Source organism: Protomyctophum parallelum (assembly GCF_964188405.1).
Source record: "Protomyctophum parallelum genome assembly, chromosome: 19".
Classification (NCBI taxonomy): Eukaryota; Metazoa; Chordata; class Actinopteri; order Myctophiformes; family Myctophidae; genus Protomyctophum; species Protomyctophum parallelum.
The window spans coordinates 7,557,939-7,583,672 of NC_139717.1; the positions used below are offsets into that span (position 1 = coordinate 7,557,939).

The following is a 25,734-nucleotide window of genomic DNA, read 5'->3' on the forward strand; positions in this document are numbered from 1 at the left end:
AACATTTATATATAGATGCTGGGGACCCATACTAAACATTTATATATAGATGCTGGGGACCCATACTCAACATTTATATATAGATGCTGGGGACCCATACTCAACATTTATATATAGATGCTGGGGACCCATACTAAACATTTATATATAGATGCTGGGGACCCATACTCAACATTTATATATAGATGCTGGGGACCCATACTAAACATTTATATATAGATGCTGGGGACCCATACTAAACATTTATATATAGATGCTGGGGACCCATACTAAACATTTATACATAGATGCTGGGGACCCATACTAAACATTTATATATAGATGCTGGGGACCCATACTCAACATTTATATATAGATGCTGGGGACCCATACTCAACATTTATATATAGATGCTGGGGACCCATACTCAACATTTATATATAGATGCTGGGGACCCATACTCAACATTTATATATAGATGCTGGGGACCCATACTCAACATTTATATATAGATGCTGGGGACCCATACTAAACATTTATATATAGAGCACCGAAGTCTGACGTCACTTTCAGTAGAGGGCGTCAGTCCCCAGGTTCATGTATTTTTTTAGTTGCATTGAAATCACCATAGGAGGATTTTTAGATTGCTTCATATAAGAACTGTGTTTGAAAAATGAACATGTCATCCCGGCCGCTTCACTCATATGGATATGAAGAATCAACTGACTGAGAGAAAACGCTAATGTTACTGCTGCTGAATTAGTTAGATTTTCGCTAGAAGCAGACTGTATCATATATGAGTGACTGACTGTTGCAAACGATACAGAGACACCTCCGTAACAATAACGCCGAGACAGCTTGTTTATTTTTGGACCACAACGCTTATAGTAGACGATATTAAGATCACCCCATGTTATTCTCCATAGAGAAATTACTTCCGTGAACCAGGGGAATCGAAGGGATGAGCGAGTTACGTCAGGACTTCGGTGCTCTATAGATGCTGGGGACCCATACTCAACATTTATATATAGATGCTGGGGAGCCATACTCAACATTTATATATAGATGCTGGGGACCCATACTCAACATTTATATATAGATGCTGGGGACCCATACTAAACATTTATATATAGATGCTGGGGACCCATACTCAACATTTATATATAGATGCTGGGGACCCATACTCAACATTTATATATAGATGCTGGGGACCCATACTCAACATTTATATATAGATGCTGGGGACCCATACTCAACATTTATATATAGATGCTGGGGACCCATACTCAACATTTATATATAGATGCTGGGGACCCATACTAAACATTTATATATAGATGCTGGGGACCCATACTCAACATTTATACATAGATGCTGGGGACCCATACTAAACATTTATATATAGATGCTGGGGACCCATACTCAACATTTATATATAGATGCTGGGGACCCATACTAAACATTTATATATAGATGCTGGGGACCCATACTAAACATTTATATATAGATGCTGGGGACCCATACTAAACATTTATACATAGATGCTGGGGACCCATACTAAACATTTATATATAGATGCTGGGGACCCATACTCAACATTTATATATAGATGCTGGGGACCCATACTCAACATTTATATATAGATGCTGGGGACCCATACTCAACATTTATATATAGATGCTGGGGACCCATACTCAACATTTATATATAGATGCTGGGGACCCATACTCAACATTTATATATAGATGCTGGGGACCCATACTCAACATTTATATATAGATGCTGGGGACCCATACTCAACATTTATATATAGATGCTGGGGACCCATACTAAACATTTATATATAGATGCTGGGGACCCATACTCAACATTTATATATAGATGCTGGGGACCCATACTAAACATTTATATATAGATGCTGGGGACCCATACTCAACATTTATATATAGATGCTGGGGACCCATACTAAACATTTATATATAGATGCTGGGGACCCATACTCAACATTTATATATAGATGCTGGGGACCCATACTCAACATTTATAGATAGATGCTGGGGACCCATACTAAACATTTATATATAGATGCTGGGGACCCATACTCAACATTTATATATAGATGCTGGGGACCCATACTAAACATTTATAGATAGATGCTGGGGACCCATACTAAACTAACACAAAAGGTTAGGGTACTCAAAATGCCGGGGTTCACATTGGGCTGTATGGGCTATAAGGGACGTATGCTAATAGAAACTACAACCTTTCTATTCCTGGAAAGTTAGCATGCCGATACGTACTTTTAGTAGTAGTAAGGGTCCATTTGGTTTCATTTTACTCTCAAGAGTTAAAGCATTGTTAAACATCTGCATTACTTAATTTACAAGAAGTCTACACCATTAGAGAATGTAGAAGAATTGTTACTTTGATCTGTCCTACCACATCAATTAACAGCAAGGAATTGTGGACAAAATCTTATCCAATGACAACAAATGATGAGCAATGAGCAAATGAGCAATATGATGCTAAATCTCATCAAATGGTGGTCCGTGGCTCGAATGCCAAACCAATAATGGGCCTTGATATGAAAAAGGTTGAAAACCACTTCTTTAAATTCAATGATTGCAAATAGCTAAAGGCATTAGCTAACAAATGCCTTAAACATATGCCTAAAACAGTGTAGTACTTTTCTATTTTCAGTCTACTCATAATTACATTTTCTTTCATTTAAGGATAGGCTACAAGATACCGTATTATGTCATTAAGTATTTGTCGGGAGGTGTATGTGTCAGTGTGTGTGTGTGTGCGCGTGCGTGCGAGTGCTGTGCACAGTCTACACTTACCGGCCAGTGCAGCCCCGGTGGTGGTGATGAACACGGCAGCAGCGACGCCTAACGACGGCACGCCGTTCTTCAGCACGCACACGCCGATGCTGAGCGTGACCAGCGGCAGGCAGCGCTTGAACACCACGTACATGGGCAGGCTGAGGCCACGCAGTGACCACAGGGTCAGAGTGGACTGGAGAGTGGACAGGATGCATACGCCACCAAACGTCTGCGTGGGGGAGGGAGAGGGGGGAGAGAGAGAGATAGCGAGAGGTGCGGAGAGGGGGAGGGAGAGGGGGGAGAGAGAGAGAGAGAGAGGGGGGAGGAGAGGGGGGAGAGAGAGAGAGAGGGGGGAGGAGAGGGGGGAGAGAGAGAGAGAGATAGCGAGAGGTGCGGAGAGGGAGAGATAGAGGTGCGGAGAGAGAGAGATAGAGAGAGGTGCGGAGAGAGAGAGATAGAGAGAGGTGCGGAGAGAGAGAGAGAGGGAGGGGGGGAGGAGAGGGGGAGGGAGGGAGGGAGAGGGGGAGAGAGAGAGAGGGAGGGGGGAGGAGAGGGGGAGGGAGGGAGAGAGAGAGGGAGGGGGAGGAGAGGGGGAGGGAGGGAGGGAGGGAGAGGGGGAGAGAGAGAGAGGGGGGGTTCAAAGAGAGGGAGAGAGGGAGGGAGGGAGAGGGGGAGAGAGAGAGAGAGCGAGGGGGGAGGAGAGGGGGAGGGAGGGAGAGGGAGAGAGAGAGAGAGGGGGGGGGGGGTTCAAAGAGAGGGAGAGAGGGGGGTATAGGGAGGAGGGGAGAGAGACATATGTCCTCTTTGTTTAGGTCTATGTGTATAGCCTAGTCCTACAAACAGAATGAGCAGAATGACCAAATGGACCCCAACGGCACTCAAGAGTTACATTCACAGGAGTTTTATGTGTAGCCTATAACCCGGTATAATATTATCCTAAATGAAGATCAGTGCACCTGTGTCTATTTGATGAATAGAGAACATAAACTATATCCTCTGCTAAGAAGTAAGAAGTCCATAAACAATCATATTCATATTATTTATAGCCAAATAGTTAATGAGGATGATGACCTATATGCTGATTGCTATACAGGGCTGTTTTCAAAGGCTTAGAAAAACAGAGGTAATTTGAGGGGAGACCTGCACTCTGCTGCAGACTTTTAATGTCACTCTAGTTCTGTTTCTATACTCTCTCCTCTGCTGCTGTCACCGACGTTCTATTTTTGCTCTTTTCCACTCAGTTCCCATTCTCTCCTGACTTCATCTCTGCATACCAGCCTCGAAATAATTTAATTATAATTGTGTCCAACCAGCCCCCAATTACTGTGCGCAAAAAAACTATTTTTGTCTGATGGCTGATGGGACATAATATAGCCACGTATAATAAAATGTACTCTCATCTTGAGTGTTCCTATATAGCCTATACTTTAACTCAGAGTGTTGCATTTTCACTTATTGGTGCATTACTGCATTTGCATGCTTCCACTTTCAACCTTGAGCATGTCATTATAGCCTAATTTTTATTAATAGCCTAATAAAAATAGTGCGTTTTTTTTTTGTTTGGGCTATTATTACCATGATGAGATTATCATGGTAATAATTCGATGAGATATCGTCAACACTTTATATCTAAAATTTACACAGCATTTTACTCAGCGGGGCTCCCAAATGATAACCCTTATAGCCAAAAGGTATTAAAACTTCTGCAGAGTTGGATGAACAGTGTAAAGATTTGGGCCAGACAGAGAAATAAATAAACCATATCAAATTAAACTATAGGGGTCATTGAAATGAGCCACTTGAGCCCAACATGCAGCTTTCCAATATATCCTCCCAAAATAGCAGATCTAGCCTACAAGCTCGATCACAACATGTCATTTATAATTGCAACTTTGCCAGCTCGTATAGATGAGCTATCGTGCAGGAAGAGATCAGATTTATTAGGCGTTTTAACCACTTCTTAAAAGTGAATTAAACAGGTTGATTATAGCTTCTCTGCATCACCATCATCATGACTATGCCGAGTCCACATGCATATATATATACCTTTAATAGCCGACGTCCCAAATACAGAAAAGGTAAACTATATATAGGGGTCCCGAAAAGAGACCAAACTGTCCATAAAGCCTGTGTACCTTGGCGAGCTGCAGGCTGAACGGGGGGATGTCGACCTTGCCCAGGCGTCGCAGGGTCTCCAGCACTATGGCCGCCGTGCCGCTGGTCAGACACTGGATGAGGGTCAGGTAGTTGAAGTTGTAGGTGCTGATGAGGAACTTGAGCAGGATGTTCAGGCTGCCCGAGAACAAGCCGTGCGCCACGGCCACCGTGATGCCCAGCATCCGGCCCGAGCACACGTCCACCACCATTGTGTATAAATTGGGAGGACTTATAGGAAATAAAGATTATATATAAAAGTCACGTAGTAAAAGAAAAGCAGGGAGATGTCTTTCTTCTCCCAATAGGGGATTTCGTCTCCCCCTCCCTCACCTTCTTTTTTTTTTGTTTTACAAGTTTTGGTTTGGTGCGCAGTATCGCTGTCCTGTCTGTCCTCTCCCCAAGGGCGCGCGGAGTGCAGGTTGGAATGTCCGAGTTATTAACGGCTCTCTGTGGCATGCAGTAACCACCAACCAACGCGAATCGACCCGCATGCAGCGTTCAGTAGCTTTCAATAAAAAAAGAATATGTAAAAAAAAAAAAAAAAAACCCTGCTACTCTCGCAGCCAGGAGGAGAGAGAGAGAGAGAGAGAGAGAGAGAGAGAGAGAGAGAGAGAGAGAGAGAGAGAGAGAATAGACGGACGGACGAACAGCTTGAAAAGAGGCAGGAGGGAGGGAAAAAAGACCGGTTGGCTGGTTTCTGGAACGGGGGAGTGGAGTGAGTGAGTGAGAGAGAGACAGAGACACAGAGAGAGAGAGAGAGAGAGAGAGAGAGAGAGGGGGGGGGGGGGGGGGGGGTTCTGCTGACGCGTCAGTTTGGTATAGCTCTCTCTTTAATTGAAATTGCAGGCCAATGGTTCACTTCTCCTTATGGGTATCCCCCTCTTTTCTTCTTCAGTCGCAATTTCTCTCTCTGTCTCTGTCTTTCTCTCTCATGCTCACTTTTCTTTCATCACGGACATGGCTGTGTGGTGGTGGTGGTGGTGGTGTGTGTGTGTGTGTGTGTGTGTGTGTGTGTGTGTGGGGGGGGGGGGGGGTAGAGTGAGAGAGGAAAGTAGACTATACACACTGTCTGAAGCTAATGTTAGTTATCATCTCTGGGGCATAATAAACCGTAAAGTGTCACAATCACAGGACACTGCAGACAGAACGGAACGGTGAACGAGAGAAGAGAAAAGCTGAAATGAAACAAGCTCGCAGCACTTTGCCCGTTTGCCACCGCGGTGCCGGCCCGGCCCGGCCCGGCCCGGCCCGGCCCGGCCCGGCGCGGGGTGAATGTGTCCCTTTTCACATCAAGGCCCATTGTTTATTCTGCATTTGAGCCTCTCACTCAGATCTAATAACCAACGACAACAAAAACAAAATATTCCTTATAGTCTTACTATAAGGAATATTTTGTTTTTGTTGTCGTTGGTTATTAGATTTTGTCCACAATTCCATGATGTATAGTAAAAGATCTGTAAGGGTCAACTTGGTTACAAACTCCATCATGTAAATTGGGGGACCACCTGGAACTCCCTCAAGGACCACTTGTTGAAAACCACTGAAATATGACGTTTGCCGCATTTGCCTTTCCATCCGAGAGAGAGGGAGAGGGAGAGAGAGAGAGAGAGAGAGAGAAGAGGGGGGGGCACTTACTTCGATGGTCTTTCCCCATAATTATATTATAATGCAGTGCAGTGAATTAAGACAAGACGAAAGTAATGGAAAAAATTGTCTCTGATATGAACAGGTTGAAAAGTATCTTGCCACAAACAAATTAATGTACGAAAATCCACTGACAAATGCCTCCTCTATTTGAGTGACCACATCAAACACAAGGTGGATGCTGGCAAATACTGCGGCATGGTCAAGCTGGACCCCCCCCCCCCCCCGCCTCCCAGTGAGCTGTGGCCTTCCACAAGGAAGCATACTAGGGCCTTTACTGTTCCTAATAATGTAAACGTCATGACATCAGCTTGCAACTTGTTCCTGTTCGCAGATGACTCAGCACTGCTGGTCTCGGACTAGCCTGGCTAAAGCCAGACGCGAATACAGTATATACCACACGACAGTGTGATTTGAGTCTGGCTTATTAGCCAGGCTAGTCTCGGACAGGTACAAACTGCAGGTTTAAAAGGCCCTCAGCTATGAACTCGGTAGAATCTGCACCTGGCTCGCTGATAACAAACTATCCTTACACCTGGGAAAAACTGAATCCATTCTTTTTGGATCAAATAGTAAGCTTCTTGGTTAGAGTGGGTGACAATATTATTACACAAAAAAGATGAAATGACCTACCTAGGTTCCATCCTGGAGGCAAATCTTTCCGGTGATAAAATGGCCACCAACGTAATTAAAAGTCAACCAAAGAACAAGATTCCTATATACAGGATCTCCTCACTGGTCAACAAAAACACTTTGAAGACTCTAACAGGAGCCTCACCCCTGCCCACTTTGACAGGCTGGGATGGCTTAGGGTCGATGACAGAGTACAGCATCTTGCAATGGGTCTGGTCCACAAGATTCGATACACCACCAAGATACCCATGTACCTGTCTAAATACTTCCTTCATGTCAACGAAGTCCACACCCACAACACCAGAGGGAGTTCAACAAATCATGTGCAACCCAGATTCGGCACAAACAAGGGACTAAATTAATTTCGCTCCTATGCCACAAAAATGTGGAACGCCCTACCAACTGTCATTATAAGACATGTGAATCCCTTGACTCCTTCAAAACCGCTCTCAAAGGGCACCTACCGACGGCTGCAATTTGAAACTGGTCCCCGTAAATTCTGAATCCCCCACTCACCCCTTTCCCCCTCACTGTATGTTTCTTTCCCCCTTTTTACCTCCTTTATGATGATTTCCTGTTTTTGGCTATATAGAAGTGTATGTCTCTAAATGTTATGATTAATTTAAAACGGTGGACCCTCTTGTAAACAAGTGTAATGCTTTATTTTTAAACCAGTGGTTCTCAAATATTATAATTTCAAGACCCCCCCCCCCCATATCTCTGAGAGTATGCTGTTCAGTTACAGACCTGGCTGAGTAACTGAGACCCTTAAGAGGCCCTGAGAGTCCCTGGAGTCCACCTTCAGAGTGTGGGCTGGATATAATCATCAATCAAATCATCATTCATAATAGGCATGCAAATCACTTTTTATTTAAATGTGTAATCAGGAAATCGCCTCCCCCATCCCCCACTGTGGCATGTATGGATATGCTCTCTTATCAACAATTAAAATATGAGAGACAGAGAGAGAGAGAGAGAGAGAGAGAGAGAGAGAGAGCAAGACAGAGAGAGAGAAGCTTGGAAAGTTCCAGCCATATTCAACCAAAAAACTAACTTACTGTAAACCCTATAGCATCAGAAAATAGCTGATCTAAAAGCTTATCTGCTATTTTCAGCAAAGAGTAGAGTGAAAACAGAAAATATACTATAGTATTTAATCCTTGAGGAACACCGTATGGGTTTAAAATTAAGTGGCTTTATACACTGACAAAACTCCAGAAGAACAATTCCAAAAACCTACAGATGATATTTTACTTTTATTTCCCCAGAACATGTAAGCATTATCACAAAAATAGCCTATGAGAAATGCCAGAGAGATGTAATTGTATACCACTGTACAATTCATTAATTATAGAATCATACACATAATGAAACATACATTTAAGAGTAATAATCTTCAGTAATCTCTCAGTGTGTTAATGTATTGTTAAGGCACAATGTCTTGACTTAAAGGATGTCTTCACCCATTTTCAACCTGTCTTCATGTCATTTATGAAGACAGGTTGGTTGAAGCCTATAAAACCGGCAAAGCATCTTATGCAGGGCTTAAAGGAGAATTCCATGCTAGAATGCTTTCTTATCTTTCTTACCTTTCTTTGTAGTTGTTACGTCCCCACCAAAGAGGTCCAGGTGTTTTTTTGTGCAAAAACTCCTTATTGGCTATTTTCCCTACCATAAACCCTAAATGAATTGCATTGCATTGAATGGGAATTGAATGGGGCTCTGGGGTGTTATGCTAATTCGCTTATTTCCATCGAAAGAATTAGTAAAGTGTGCCGCTTGGGATATTATTTACATTATGAAGAGAGGATATATACAAAGAAATTATAATTTTGAGCGATGGAAATAAGCGAATTAGTACAACACCCCATAGCCCCATTCAATTCAATGCAATTCATTGAGGGCTTATGGTAGGGGAAATAGCCAATAAGGAGCTTTTGCACAAAATAACACCTGGACCTCTTTGGTGGGGACGTAACAACTACAAAGAAAGGTAAGAAAGCCTTTTAGTATGGAATTCTCCTTTAAAGCGAAAACAAAATCCCAAGACTGAAAAAGATTTTTTTGCAAATCTGCACTGATGCCATTAAAAGACCCCTATGAAATCCTCAGGACTGAAATCAGTCCCCAGGACTGAGAACTTTAAGCCCTGAATTCTTATGTCATTTTAGATTTTGTTTGCGTTGGCTATTCAAAAAGAGCAGATCTACAACAAGCTCACAGCTGCTCATCTGCTATTTTTGAACATTTTTGAAAGTGTGAGAACTACTGATTTAGATGTGTAGAATCGCTCTTCATATGACATATACAAAATAACGGTAGGGGGTCGCTCTCACCAAAATATTTATAGCATTTTTGAACAGGGACAAACGTTTAAGGCTGGATAGCCGAAACGTCTTGCTGTCTTGCTGTGTGCGACCCACTACCGTTATTTTTGATGTATAGAATCGGCCTCAGGTCTTAATGGGTTAATTACGGTAATAGAATGAACTGTGGGGTGTACGTGGCCTGTGGACACGTCAAGTTGGATACCGTAAAAAATCCTACCTAATATCTACCCAGTTGTACCCAGTATACCAATGTATAACCTTGATTATGTTGGTACACACTTGGGAGTTAATTTAACTACTGTGTAGCTACTTACAGTGTAGGCCACGCACGCACACGCGCACGCACACACACGCACACACACAGCGTAGTCGTGTATTATCAGACAGAGCAGAGGATTCCCTCACTGACTCTACAGCATCACAGCATCGTGGGCAGAATGAGAATCCTATACTGCACAGAGGAGGGAAGGGGGGGGGGGGGGGGGGTTGCACAAGGACAATGGAAGGATGGAAGCAGAAGGGACTAGGAAAGGACACAAGGGGACGTGTCTGCGTAAATTAAACAGCCTCTCAAAAAAAAACAAAAAAAAACAAACAAACATTGTTTTTTAATCACTCTGTCAGAAACATGTGTCCCTGAATGGAGAGCCCCCCGTCCCGTCCCCCCCGTCATCCCTGAGGGCTGTACTGGGACAGCAGAGGAGGGGGGGGGGGGGGGGGAGATCATTGAAATATCCACTCACAATGGTGATAGACTTTGACGTTATTGTAGGCGAGGCATGGCATGCTCCATAACTATGGGGCAATGCTATATCTAATTATGGGGCACGGCGTGATGATGGGGCATAATTATTATAGATTAATCAATGTTATAACCAGAGGCGTCATTTCAGGGAAGAAATCACACCCGTGTGAACTGAGTGGTGCAACTCCCCCCCCCCCCTTTTCCTCTCTCTCTCTCTCTCTCTCTCTCTCTCATTAGCAGGCAACAGTGCAGCACTCTCTCTCTCTGTTTCTGGCACAACAGCGCCCCTACTGTTACTAATAGTCATACTCGTGCTCATTAACCAACACATAGGTACATACGTAGGTGAACACGGACATTGCTGTTCCTTGGAGTGGTTGCACCACTCAGAAATTAATAAAAAACTAGAGGGTGTCAATAATAGGTTACCACCAAAAATGTTTGAAAATGTTTTGGAATGCCCAATATAGGAATGCCAATATATATATATATATTGCAAATTGTTGTTACAAGTAAACACATATCTATATAACATGTGTCACATGTACTAGGACCGGCATGGATTGAGATGCACTCAGTGTTAATCTCAAATCAGATATATTAATTAATGATGGATTAATTAACCATTATTGCCCTTAAGGCAACACTTGATGGATTCGTTGGTTATTTTGGTTACATCGTTTTTGCTTAACTCATCAATCAATCAAAAAGTGATACAACTCATTTCCACCAGTCACAGCAGCACTATTATCATATAATATCAAATCAAAATGATAAATATTTACTCCTGTAAAGTGAATATGTTCTACGTTCTCATTACCATTCTATGCATGCCTGACATATTGTCACATTCTATCAGCATCAATAAAACGCTATATGATGATAACTATGACATTTAAGCCACGTCAATGTCCTCTAGGACTAATGAGTGACATTTTCAATCAATTCTGACTGATTGCTCGCTTGAAAAAAGGCATGACATGGATGTGATTATTCAGTATGCGGAGGTGCCCGTTTAGACCACACACACTCACACATACCCCCGCCCACCCACCGATGCGTACCCAGATGAGTGTCCATTCTCGTTCACGTGAGAGAACATAAAACAAACAGAATATGGATGCTGGGGTTCTTTGTGGTTCATATGTTGTTCACAGTTTTAGAGAGAGTTACGTGAAAGCCAGCTGACATGTTGGTCTGGAAAGCAGACAAATCTGCCAGAGTGAATTCTCTCATATCCATGTGGGTGGTTAGTCTGACCACATCAGGCTCATTAGGTGTTAAGTTAGGACAACCAAGACGCCTGTAAAACGGCAAACTGATTTCTGATTTTGTGACAAATAATGTGTGTTTCATTATAGCAGGGAACCTCCCCTCAGGGTGTACTCCAAAACGGTCTGTACAATGATGATGATGATGATGATTGATGATGCAAGTGTATGTGTTCTTGTACATGTGTGTGTGTGTGTGTGTGTGTTCTATGGAGCAGACAGACAGCTAGGTGTGTAGATCTTCACTGTCTCGTCCCACGAACAGTCCACCACCTGTGAACACACAAAACCAGGAGATGTGACACAACATGTTGTAACGACGGCTGGTTGGGTTGGTCTTTGTGCTGCGGTGCCAGTAAGAGTCTCAGTTAAATGGCGTCCTGTAGTTTCTATGTACAGATAATTATTGGAGATATATTGTTTAGACTGATGCTAGGTTCTTGGTTTTGCCGTGATCCCATAGTTTACTTTATTTTCCTACAGAAACAAGAACATATTGTACAATTATACTGCACTTTCTCACGTGTAAATGACCAACCTAACAATAACTACATTCCCTAATTGCGAAGCAGCAGACACATTCATTACAATCAAATCCATTTATTCGAAGCTAATCCACGTATTATAGGGTAATCTATTCGTTGCATAAATTGCACCACAGTCTTGGCCAACCGCCAGTACAATCCCACAATCCTCACATGATCGCTATTCTTGTGAGACAACTCCCTCACACAGTCTTCAAATGCAATTAAAAAAAGTTGTAATGGGAATAACGTTGAGGCGTTGCTCAGGTTATCTTTTAAATTGTTTTAGCCATTCTTTACTCTATAGCCGTGAAGCCAATCTACAAGCCAAGTGGTGAGATGATGGATGGGCTATTTTTGGTGCATGACACTGGAGTGCAACTAAGTTTAACTCCAACCAAACCTAATGTATGTGTCTGTCTGTCTGTCTGTCTGTCATTCACACTCACAGTGAGCAGTCAGCTAATTGGGGTCAAACACACACACACACACACACACACACACACACACACACACACACACACACACACACACACACACACACACACACACACACACACACACACACACACACACACACACACACACACACACACACACACACACACACACCTCTCAGTTCACACAGTCAGATTTTTTTTAAACTGTAGAAGGTCACGCTGCAATGCATTGTGACCTTGTAGATCGCCTAATTTTGTTGAAGTGAAGTATGCTTCACACACACACACACACACACACACACACACACACACACACACACACACACACACACACACACACACACACACACACACACACACACACACACACACACACACACACACACACACACACACACACACACACACACACACACACACACACACACACACACACCCTCTGTATCTATGCAAGAACAAACAGTAGCCTAGCTATTCACCAGCAATTCACAGAGACGATCAAAGCAATCAGCATCAAGCCTGATATACTCTGTATAGTGATACTGTATGTATGCCTGATATACTCTGTATAGTGATACTGTATGTATGCCTGATATACTCTGTATAGTGATACTGTATGTATGCCTGATATACTCTGTATAGTGTTACTGTATGTATGCCTGATATACTCTGTATAGTGATACTGTATGTATGCTCAGTTGTCCTGATATACTCTGTATAGTGATACTGTATGTATGCTCAGTTGTCCTGATATACTCTGTATAGTGATACTGTATGTATGCTCAGTTGAAGCTCAGAACACGTCGCAATGCGTTGCAATACGACATGCTTTTCCTCTTCTCTTCAGCACGTGGCGAGAGCTGGTAAATCTGCTGCATCCAGCAGGGGATCACTGACCGTGCGCGACCGAGTGTAACGGTGGCTTTCGCTGTGGCCGCAACCTGCACTGTGGCTGCAGCCTGCACTGTGGCTGCAGCCTGCACTGTGGCTGCAGCCTGCACTGTGGCTGCAACCTGAGCCTGCACTGTGGCTGCAACCTGAGCCTGCACTGTGGCTGCAACCTGCACTGTGGCTGCAGCCTGCACTGTGGCTGCAGCCTGCACTGTGGCTGCAACCTGAGCCTGCACTGTGGCTGCAACCTGAGCCTGCACTGTGGCTGCAACCTGCACTGTGGCTGCAACCTGAGCCTGCACTGTGGCTGCAACCTGAGCCTGCACTGTGGCTGCAACCTGCACTGTGGCTGCAGCCTGCACTGTGGCTGCAGCCTGCACTGTGGCTGCAACCTGAGCCTGCACTGTGGCTGCAGCCTGCACTGTGGCTGCAGCCTGCACTGCTGCCGCTTTCTGCCGCTTTCTGCTCCAGGATGAGTAGTGGAGAGGAGAGAGATTACCTGCATGGCCGTTGGTCCCATGCTGTTGTTTCACAAGAAAGGGTGGGAAGGAAATGGAAGGAAGGAAATGGGGGACTTGAGAGCTAAACGTTAAAGTTAACTCATTTTCTGCTAAGGACGACATTGGACGAGTTTTATTAAAAGTCACAGATCACCTAGAACGACATTGCACGAGTTATTAGTTTATAATGGCAACGCTTTGCTTCCACGTTGTGACGTCATTGAATATTTTCTCTCCGTCCAGACTATCTTTAGGGAGACTCCTTTTTATTGACTTTAGTTCAGCTTTCAACACTATCCTGCCTAGTAAACTCCACAGCAAACTACACGAACTTGGACTGAACACTACACTATGCAATTGGGTCTGCAATTGGCAAGCACATATCCCCCACCCTGCCCATTAGCACCGGGGCCCCCCAGGGTTGCGTGCTTAGCCCACTTCTCTACACACTCTTCACACACGACTGCTGCTCCTCCTCTCCATCTAACCTCATAGTCAAATTTGCAGATGACACAACAGTACTTGGCCTCATCACAGGAAACGATGAGACCTTCTACAGGAGGGAGATCCAGGGTTTGGTGGCATGGTGCGGCAATCACAACTTGGCTTTAAATACATCAAAGACAAAGGAAATTATTATTGCTTTCCGCATGTCCGGACATCTCAGCCACTCCCCACTCTTCATGGGAAATGAGGAGGTGGAGAGGGTTTCGAACTTCACGTTCCTGGTCTTGACTGTGGCCGACGACCTGTCCTGGAGGACCAACATCACCCCTGCCGTGGGGAAGGCACAGCAACGCCTTTTCTTTTTAAGGAAACTTAAATGGGCAGGACTTCCACAAGCTCTGTTGATTAACTTCTACCACTGTGCAGTAGAGTGTGTGCTCACCTATGGGGCTACTGCTGTGGTTTACCAGCTGCACCAGGGCAGACAAGCAGGCCATCCACAGAGTGGTCAAGGCTGCAGGGAGGATCATTGGGACCAGTCTCCCAGTTATCTCCACAGTCTTCACCTCCCGCTGCCTACACTGTACACATAACATCAGGACCAGTTCCACCCAGCACACCATCCTTTCCAACGTCTGCCCTCTGGTAGAAGATATGGATCCATCCGGTCCAGAACCAACAGACTGACCAACAGCCTTTACCCACAGGCTGTCAGGCTGCTGAATGAACAACCTGCCCCCCGCCCCCCATCGCCGAGCCCCCTCTACAGTATTAAAAGGGTACTGGAAATGGACTTGGTCTTGCACTGAACTTTGCACTGTTACATTGCACCAGCACTATTGTATTTGGGTTATTGTACAGTATGGTTATTTATTTGATGCCAGTGGTGAAGCTCTAAACTGAATTTTGTTGTTTTATGTAATCTATCTATCTATCTATCTATCTATCTATGTTTAGCGATGATATTTAGCTGTATTTTTTCTCTGAATTGAAGCTTATATTTGAGGTGATCATACAGAACATTGATGTTTTTGGAGCTAAAACAAATCCCTGCGACCTCGCGGTACTATATTAGCACTTCTGATGAATGCGAAAGTATATCTTGCGGCTGCCCCAGGGCCCAGACATGATTGATTGTTACTTGTAACTTGCATGTCAACCAAATCAGCTGGTGGCTCTTCAAAATAAGGGCTTATGGCTGAAGAGCTCTATGGTGGCAGAGAAGCTTAAACCTGGTGGGGAAAGAGTGAACCACTTAAACCCCAGCATCCGTACTTTGGGGAAAAATGAGTGGCAGCATTTGCACATGGGAGGGTGATCACTGGCATACTGTAAGTGTGAGAGAGAGCTTAAAAAAAAAAGGTTAAATTAAGTCTCCTCACATCTATATACAATAATATTGTATAAGGTCTTATACAACTTATATTGTATAAGGCCTTTGCAGCGGCCGGCCCTAGGCTCTGGAAGAACCTACCCTTCCATATTCACTCTGCTCCCTCATTAGAGGCTTTTAAATCGCTACTAAAGACCCATTTCTTTGCTGTGGCCTTCGACACTGCCTGATTATATCAATTGTATAACCGTCAAATTCTTTTAGCTCCTTCTATATTTTTACTTGTCTATTTTGTCCCTTCATATTTCTATAGTGTAGTGTGTATAACATAAATATATCATGTTTGCTTGTATTGATGTGTTTTTCTTTTGCCCGTCTTGTTTTTCCTTCCTGCTAAGTACGATTTAGGCAACCCGTTTTTTTCACCCAGTGTCAATTATCTAATGTAATCCTGGGCTCTACACTCCCTCTGCAAACCTGGGGAGAGCAACGGAGTGACCTCATGCATGCTTCCTTCTATGCATGAGGAGGAGTCCGAGTTGCTTCTTTACACCTGACAGGGGGGAGTTTCCCTGGTTGGACGTAGCGCGTGGAAGGAACACGCTATTCCACCAGTTCCTTTCCCCTCCATGATGCACCCCAGCTGGCCAGGGGGAGGCAGTATAGAGACCAGGATTACTGCATGTTTCCCTGTGGACCCAGGATCGCTATACCTCTTATCTTTATACTTCCTCTCTGGGAAGTAGTTTTACTTTCAAAACTTTCTTTCTTTCTTTCTTTCTTTCTTTCTTTCTTTCTTTCTTTCTTCCATCCATCCATCATTCCTCTCTCTCTCTCATCACTCTCTCACATCCTCATTAGGATTAGATATAAACGGCTATCATCTGAATGACACGGCTATAGTTGCTCTTTCATCTCCTCCATACAGACAGTGTGTGTGTGTGTGTGTGTGTGTGTGTGTGTGTGTGTATGTGTGTGTGTGTGTGTGTGTGTGTGTGTGTGTGTGTGTGTGTGTGTGTGTGTGTAATGGAGATTTGGCTCCGGCCCACAGCACTGTGGCTTTAAAAACAACAACCAACAAACAGAACTGAATTGAGGTTCTGCCGCAGTGAACATTCACATAAAGAGTCTCCTCTTTACACAGTGGCCATTCTCATAAAGAGTCTCACCTCTACAGCAGTCCTCTGAGGAATACCACATTTTAATGTATGATTTACCGTTCACACCGAGCTAAAATGTCGGGCGTGCTGCCTCTAGGAAACGTGTGGACGCCACCTCGGTTATGCAATACATGCTGTTCCGCCAAGAGTGGGGACACATCCACTGCCAATACTAGTGTCGTCCCAAAAAATAGCTCTGTGGTTCTGGACATTTTCTGCGTCAGGGACCACTTCAGAATCATGAAAGTGTTACTTTGTGGCCCACCCATCTCATCTGACCACTTCACTATGAAGAACATTTTTCTTACATAGTTTTTTTAATATATATAAATGTTATCAATAAAAAATTTGCCAATTATTTTGGGGGACACTTGCAATATCCTCAGCTCTACCCCATTATGCCTCGTTAGTATTCCTCAGGAGTTATTCCCCCGCCCTCCATGTTTAAAATGTGACTATATATCTCCCCTGCAAAAAGAAAATCCCCCCAAAACATAACACAGAGGTTTGGATCGAGGGCGGGCAGAGCAGGGGTTAAGTGTGTTTGGATCTAGGGCGGGCAGAGCAGGGGTTAAGTGTGTTTGGATCTAGGGCGGGCAGAGCAGGGGTTAAGTGTGTTTGGATCTAGGGCGGGCAGAGCAGGGGTTAAGTGTGTTTGGATCTAGGGCGGGCAGAGCAGGGGTTAAGTGTGATTCCGAGAGAGGAGAGCATCTCAAACGCCATACGCAAACACCAGGCGAGTGAGAGCTATATAATATTGCCAGTTGTTGAATGCCCGCAGCCCGGCCTGTCAGTCAAGCTTTCCGCCACGCACCTATAAGACAACAGAAGAGGCCGAACCAACCAACCAACGGTGAGTCATTCGCCAGGGAGGAGGAATGCCCTTAATTACCTCTTAACAACGGGCCACAATGGACGGACGGACGGACGGACGGACACACACACACACACACACACACACACACGCAAAGCCGCGCATGCACACACACACACATCCTGGCCAAGACTGCAGCAAAAAGAACCAGAGGAAGTGAGAAAGAGAGAGGGGGAGCAACATGGGGAAAGGGATGGTCCGCGGAGGAAAGAGGTGATGAGGGATTTAATGAGAAAGAAGGGGGGAGAGGAGGGCAGAGGGTGACAGAAGAAAGGCTCGAGCAGAAAGACGAGAGGAAATTGAAAATAACGGTTGTTTAACAAAATCCCAACCTCCCCCACACATTACCACTGTGTGGTCCGTGTACTGTAGCGTGTAAAACAATGTTCTTTCTGCTTTTACACTTGGAACCGTTGTTCCCTCAATAACAGGGCTCAGGCTCAGTGGCTCAGGGGCCACTCAGCAAAATTCCAAAAGTCCAAGGGCCGCAAGCTGTCAGTATTATTCTGAAATGTTTAGAAACAGACTACATGACTAGTCTAAACATCAAGGAAACACACAGGAAAAAGCCACATTTCCATCTATATGGCCAAACCGCAGTGACCAAAAACATTGTGATTAATGAAGTTACAAAATGAGTCTTCATTCACAAAATGGGAAGAGAACATTATAATGAACAGATTATCACAGGTGAATGAATAAGTAAGTGGTTAATACTCAAGGGGCCATATCACTTTCTCTTGGAACAAACAATACAATACCTACATTCCTACAATCTTGTTCAAAACAATGCAAATAACTATTACCCACGGGCCATGGGTTGAGTAGCACTCCTCTATAAGGTTCCATTCCCGAAGCCCGGTCTACATGTGTTGAAGTGTCCACGAGCAAGACACTTTAAACACCAAAATATATATTTACTCAGCTAAATCAACTTGACTAAAATCGTATGGTACAGTATGTAGTCAACTAAAAGTACACTATAAACACAAAAATATTTCAGACGTGCACGAATCCTGCCTCTCCGAGACAACGGGAGTCCCGCGGGCACGTCAGAGTGGTCGAGAGACAGGGATTATTCCAGGATATTTTGGATTACTGTACCGTACGCCGTGTGTGATGTGATGCAATTCGCCAAGAATTAAACCCATTATCTCTTAGCTTCAAGACGGTGTCCGTGAGTATACAGTAAAATCCCCAGCGCTATGGCTGATCCCACTTGGAACTCAAATGGGCACTTATGGACAAAATGAGGGACTTAAGAAAAGCAGCAGGCACAGCCCCCGCAGTCACGCCTGTCCACTTAGTGATAATGTGAACACTGCACGGGAACAGTTTGAACCACTTCAAAACCGTCACCAACATGTCGGGAAGATACTTAGCATAAAGAGTGAAAACAGGAGGATGTGTGTGCACCCCGGACTAGTTTTTTAAGTTGCTTGATTCAAAATTAAGACATCTGACTAATTCTGGTTCTGCTGTATATTGTCATTCTAATTTGTGAGGGGCTGTGTTTTGTCAATTACCTTTTTAATTATTTTTGCTAGGTGCTTAAAAAGCGCCTGGACTACATTTGAACCCACCACTACTGACGACCGTAAAGATGACTTTAGTGATGACCAGTCTCCAAGCGACCTTTTCTAGCGACCTAGTCATGATTGGCTACCTCCTAAGCCAATGACAGTCTAAAAGGCATAAAAACCCATACTCTGAACGCCATAACTCGGAGCGAGTGGCAACAGAAGCTAACAGAAGCTAAGGTAAGGTTATGAGCTAACTGGAGCTAGAGGACAACCATTTAATTACATAACACAGAGAGTGAACTAACAGAAGAACGTCGGAAATGAACGAAGACGGGCTTGTTGCACCTGGCAGTTATGACTGAGAGTCAATCTCGTTTTTTATGTATATATTTATATTTGTGGTGAGTTTTTCATTTTCAAACTAACCATCAAAATGAACATTAAATATCAAAATATAAAATCAAGTAACTTAAAAAACTAGTCTGGGGTGTAGAAGTGTTTTCAAGTGAAGTAACTAGTAAGTAGTGAGTAACTGTGGTTCTAAAGCCTGATCTAGGGGCTATGTTCACAGAAAGTAATATTTCTTTTTAGTATTTTGCTTATTTTTTTTACAGACAAGCTTTGGATATCGTCCCAAAACTGTTACTTTTCATGATTCAAAAGTAGCAGATGTCAAAACTCAAAACATGTCACCTTTGGAGCTTGTGGACAGTGTTGTTTTTGGCAGCAAATTTTTATTTTAGTTTTAGTCATAGTCTCTTCAATAGTTTTCATTTAGTTTCAGTCACATTTCAGTCACCTGGAATGTTTTAGTGTTTAGTTTTAGGCGACTTAAATAACATAAGATTTTAGTTGACTAAATCTACAGTTGATTTAGTCAACTAAAATGTATTTTGGCAGGCCTTGATGCCGTCGTAATGACTGATTTCACACTTGCTGAAAATAGCAGATCTACAAGCTCACAATGTGTCGTGCTGCGACGCGTTGTGAGCTTGTAGATCTGCTATTTTCAGCAGTATATTTAGTCAGAGCTTTTTTTAAGTCATCATGGCTTAGTTTTTATTTAGTTTTTCTGTATTCGACGAAAAAAAATCGTCAGTTTTAGTGGATGAAAACAACACTGCTTGTGGATCTACTATTTGTTATGCTTTTGTGTGACGCTGTAGTGTGAAGCAGAAACACAAAAAGTTATAATATGGAGATTTCTGCCCGACAGCAGTGATGTCCTGAGAGCTTGTTACAAAGCACGCAGAGCGTTTGACATTGATTAGCGGCGCTGCTCAACCAAAACATTAAGTATTTTATACATGAATCGCTTCGCCAAGAAAAACAACTGCTTTTGGCCAGCGTATACATTAAGCATCCGTCAGAACCTCCGTGTTTGCTGCAGTGCGAAATGATAGCTGACACATGAATTTTGAGGAATACTTCTAAATGCCGCACTACAGTATGTGTACGACAGTGATAACAGTTAGGCGTGTGTGTGTGTGTGTGTGTTCAGGAATGGATATTCTATACCAACTTGTGAATAGCTGTCATGGTACTGCTCCTGTATGATATATGACCACATTTTAACTCACACACATGCATCACGCATAGATTTTCTGTACTTGAGTGTGTGTGTGTGTGTGTGTGTGTGTGTGTGTGTGTGTGTGTGTGTGTGTGTGTGTGTGTGTGTGTGTGTGTGTGTGTGTCAGGATCAGTCCACATGCATGGACAAAATGTGTGTGCCAATGCCTCAGCAGTTAACTAAAGAGGGTGATCCATCAGACACATGTGGCTGCCCTGGGCAAGACGAGAGACCACACTGGCTACTGGCTGCCTGCTTTTGTATAAGCTGAGAAGAGGGAGAGGAGAGGAGAGGAGAGGAGAGGTAGAGGGGAGGGGAGGGGAGTGGAGAGGAGAAGAGAAGAGAAGAGAAGAGAAGAGAAGAGGAGAGAAGAGAAGAGAAGAGAAGAGAAGAGAAGAGAAGAGAAGAGAAGAGAAGAGAAGAGAAGAGAAGAGAAGAGAAGAGAAGAGAAGAGAAGAGAAGAGAAGAGAAGAGAAGAGAAGAGAAGAGAAGAGAAGAGGATTATTCATAATCAGCGAACCTTAAAGCCATTTGCAGAGATAGATTTACACTTCACAACAAAGTGCTAAAGGAGCGCAGTAAAATGTTAGACCATGCTTTGCCTTGATGTAAAATGACCAACGACTGAACCAATCTGTTCCAGGTGATTAGGTGGGGTGGGAGCGGCTAGTTTTAGGAGAGCTTTGTTTGTTTTGTCCTCGATTATGTATGTATGAATGTACTTGTTGTATTGTATGTATGCATGGATCCAATGCACGGGTTGCCGTTGGGCAAGTACAAGTCACGTTCTACTTGCCTACAGGTCTCGACTTGCGACTTTTTTTAAATGATTTGTTTTTGGCTTTTCTGCCTTTATTGATAGTTGAATTAGTGAAAATGGACCCAAAAGAGGGTGGGGGAGAGGGGGAGAGACATGCAGCAAAGGTCATCATGAACGGGACTCAGGCCAGAGCCTATATGTGGCATGCACCTGGACCTTCTACTTGTGAATTATGGGGCTGCGCCATAAAAGAAGACACTTACGTTCCCATAACTTGACATGGCACTCTTATTTTAAAGTTAGTCTGACAAACGTAGTGACACATGCTAAGCTCTGACCGTTAAACAAACGTCAGTAGATTTGAGTCTGACATGAGGAAGGTTTTATAAGCTGCTTGCTGCATTCTTGTATTTTCACACGTCGGTCAGGGACTAGTCACTAAAGCAGAGAGAGAGAGAGAGAGGGGAGACACACACACACACACACACACACACACACACACACACACACACACACACACACACACACACACACACACACACACACACACACACACACACACACACACACACACACACACACATAATAAGAGAAGAACAGAGATAGAGTGATGGACAGAGAGAGAGAGAGAGAGATAAATATAATAAGAGAAAGAACAGAGATAATGATGGACAGAAAGAGAGAGAGAAGCCATAATGTGATGTGAGGGTAAATCCCCATCCGCACTGGTACAGCCTGTACAATGTGCTTGAGTGTGTGTGTGTGTGTGTGTGTGTGTGTGTGTGTGTGCACGTGCGTGCGTGCATGCGCGTGTGTGTGTATGCGTGTGTCCTCCAGAGCAGCTCCCCATAATGACATGTCAGATAACAGAGCTAACAATACAGCTCATTACTGCTGCAGACCACACCAGCCTCTCTCACACACACACACACACACACACACACACACACACACACACACACACACACACACACACACACACACACACACACACACACACACACACACACACACACACACACACACACACACACACACTCACACACACACGCAGGCACAAGGACCAAACCAGAGTAAATGACTCTGTGACAGAAACCCTTTAGTGCCCCTGCTGTGTGTGAGTCCTGTGGGGAAACCCTGCACGTGGTGTGACGCCACGTGGGTTCACGTCCAGAGCCTACATCATGCAGTCACACAAACACACACGTCTCTCTGCTATTGGCTCAGAGAAACTTTCTTTTGAGTTTACACACTCACACTCTACACACACACACACACACACACACACACACACACACACACACACACACACACACACACACACACACACACACACACACACACACTCTGTATCTGCAGGGAGTCTAGCCATCTATAGAGCGGTGGTTATCAAACGGTTCTAATTTCAAAACCCCAAGTATAGCACTGTCCTGATGACAAATTAAATTCACAGTGACAAATAAAGAATCTATCTATAACTCAGAGAGTGTACAAATGGAACCACTGGAGTTAATGCACCCATCTATGGGAAGAACCAAAATGCAACCAAATGGACCCATATGCGACGTCGACTTTGTTTCCATCTGTGGTTCCAATTGTTTCCCAATCAACAATTTAGCTGGGAACTCCCTCAGGGAAAGGTAATAGAGCATGCACCTCCACTCTGTAACGTTTCTCTTCAACGGGGCTGTGATTGTGATGAAACCTTGCACACATTCGGAGTCGTACGACATAAAAACGTGATAGACAACGGAGGTCATATTATGAAACACACATGTATTCAGGGTGAGAGTCATGTGTAATTTATGGATCACACCGTAACCCCAGTGCTGCCTCCAGTCATTCAGCAGTGGCGCCTCAAGGAGAAAAAGGAAATGGGGAAATGTACCAGCTATTACAGTTAGCAAAGCTATTACGGTTTCTAATCAATAAATCACCTTACAGTACAAGTACAGATTCAGCAATGTGTTTAGCCACCATGCGGAACACGTATATGTCGGCTTTCGAAAAGGTCAAATTCAAGGACACACTTTAATTTTACAGCAGTTTAAGTCAAGTTTAAAGGTTTTATGACATTCATTTTCATTTATTTTTCTTTTTTCTTTTAGGTTTTATGACCTCAATTACACCCAAAAAACCTGAACTTTGAACATTCAGTGGATTTTCTGTGGTCTGAAGTTTTCTTTGGGGTTTGGAAGCCTTTTGAGCTACAATGAAAACAGGCAACACAGTGAAAACAGGGACATCTGCTGGCAAATCCCATTGACATATATGGGATTTGCAGGGTCTTACATCACTTACTGCCGGCAAATCAGAGCACCTGTTTGAGCCAGAAAACCCCAGATCACAGAAAATCTACTGAATGTTAAAGGTATTATGACATGATTTATAACATAATTTTAACAACATTAAAAGTCTTGGCCATGGTCCTTCAAACGTGTCTAAAAAGTTTGAACACTCAACTCCACTCCAGTATTTATTTTTTTCTCGTTTTTGTGTATGTCTAATCTTCATCCTGAAAAGCCATGGAAAAACACATTATTTTAGCCTGTAGATGTCGGTAATTCCCCCTTTCCTGTCAACCCAAGATGCGCTACTTTGACAACTTGGTAGGAAGTCATCGTCAAAAATAAAAGAGTCATCTAGGCCAGTTGGTATCCAGTGTAAGGACTTGTGTTGATTGACACAGCCAACAACAGAGCAGATAGATTTTTCTCTAGAAGCCATTATTAGTAAATATTACAAAGAAACAAAGTCGCGATCACAATGAGGAAGCGGAGAAGAGAGGGTAGGCACTAGGCAGGGAGCAGAGGGGAGGGGGCGGAGCTTTAGCGGAGATCTACGTATATCTCTGCCGTCCAACCAGATGAGACATTTTTGCATAATTATTCACAGAAGTCCAGAAAGCAGAGAATACACTGAATGTTCAAACTTCGTTTTTTTTTGGTGACATTGATGTCAAGAAAAGCCAAAAAAGCCAAAAAATCTACAAAAATGTGTTTTAAATGTCACAATCCCTTTAAAAGTTCATGTTTTTTGGGTGCAATTGAGATTAGAAAACCTTTTTTTTAATGTCACAATCCCTTTAAGCATATTGCAAGAGTAACTGAAGCTCTCCAAGAAACTAAACAGCAGGGAAGAACCATGTAGGTAACAAGAGAGCTGAGGACCGACCTCTACGTCCACCCATTCCCACCCGCTCTGCTAATAAATCCTTATAATCAATATAGGAATCAATCAGGGATCAATCCACTCCAGAACAATAATAAAAAAACGGTCAGAATATGGTTTCATTTGTTTCCCATCCAGGACAATTCTTTTAGTTTTTTGGCAGTTCTGGTCCTTTCTTGGTGGGGGGTGGGGGGGGGGTTATCCCATTCTGACCTGAGATCAGATTCATACGAGGTTTCCACTGGACACACACTGGTCTGATTAACCCATTCTGACCTGAGATCAGATTCTAAAAATGTCAGTCGTTCTTCGATTTTTCAAAAATAGCAGACCTACAAGCTCGTAGCGCGCCAGCTTGTAGATCTGCTATTTTTTCAATAGCTAAAGCATAACATGATGCTAACACCAAAATGGGTTCCCGTTCAGAATGGGTTATTTACAGTCCCTCCACTGAAACCCTCAAGAGAAGAGAGAGAGAGAGAGAGGACGGCCATGAAAACACCTGGCGCTGAGACTTGCAGGACAGATGCCAAGAAAACAGGCCACACCTGAGGTTGGCTCAGGGCCCAGATGCACCTGAGGTTGGCTCAGGGCCCAGATGCACCTGAGGTTGGCTCAGGGCCCAGATGCACCTGAGGTTGGCTCAGGGCCCAGATGCACCTGAGGTTGGCTCAGGGCCCAGATGCACCTGAGGTTGGCTCAGGGCCCAGATGCACCTGAGGTTGGCTCAGGGCCCAGATGCACCTGAGGTTGGCTCAGGGCCCAGATGCACCTGAGGTTGGCTCAGGGCCCAGATGCACCTGAGGTTGGCTCAGGGCCCAGATGCACCTGAGATTGGCTCAGGGCCCAGATGCGTGGTGACGGCCAAAGCCCCAGGAGGGGTAACAGGCGCTAAGTACTGTTAGAAAGTAAGTACACAAGTACGTGCACTTTCATTAACCCATTCTGACCTGAGAT

The 25,734-nt window shown here is 43.9% G+C and overlaps 1 protein-coding gene across 1 annotated transcript in view; it reads right to left on the reverse strand.

Annotated features, from left to right (window-relative positions):
* The window catches only part of LOC310877106 (solute carrier family 35 member D3-like), a 151,937-nt gene that overhangs the window by 13,074 nt on the left and 113,129 nt on the right, over positions 1–25,734 (reverse strand). The window contains exons 11-12 of the mRNA XM_083790812.1: positions 4,940–5,032; positions 2,823–3,033 (exon numbers count right to left, since the gene is read on the reverse strand). Coding sequence (XP_083646938.1) covers positions 2,823–3,033; positions 4,940–5,032 — 304 coding nt within the window. The remainder of the gene's footprint in view (positions 1–2,822; positions 3,034–4,939; positions 5,033–25,734) is intronic.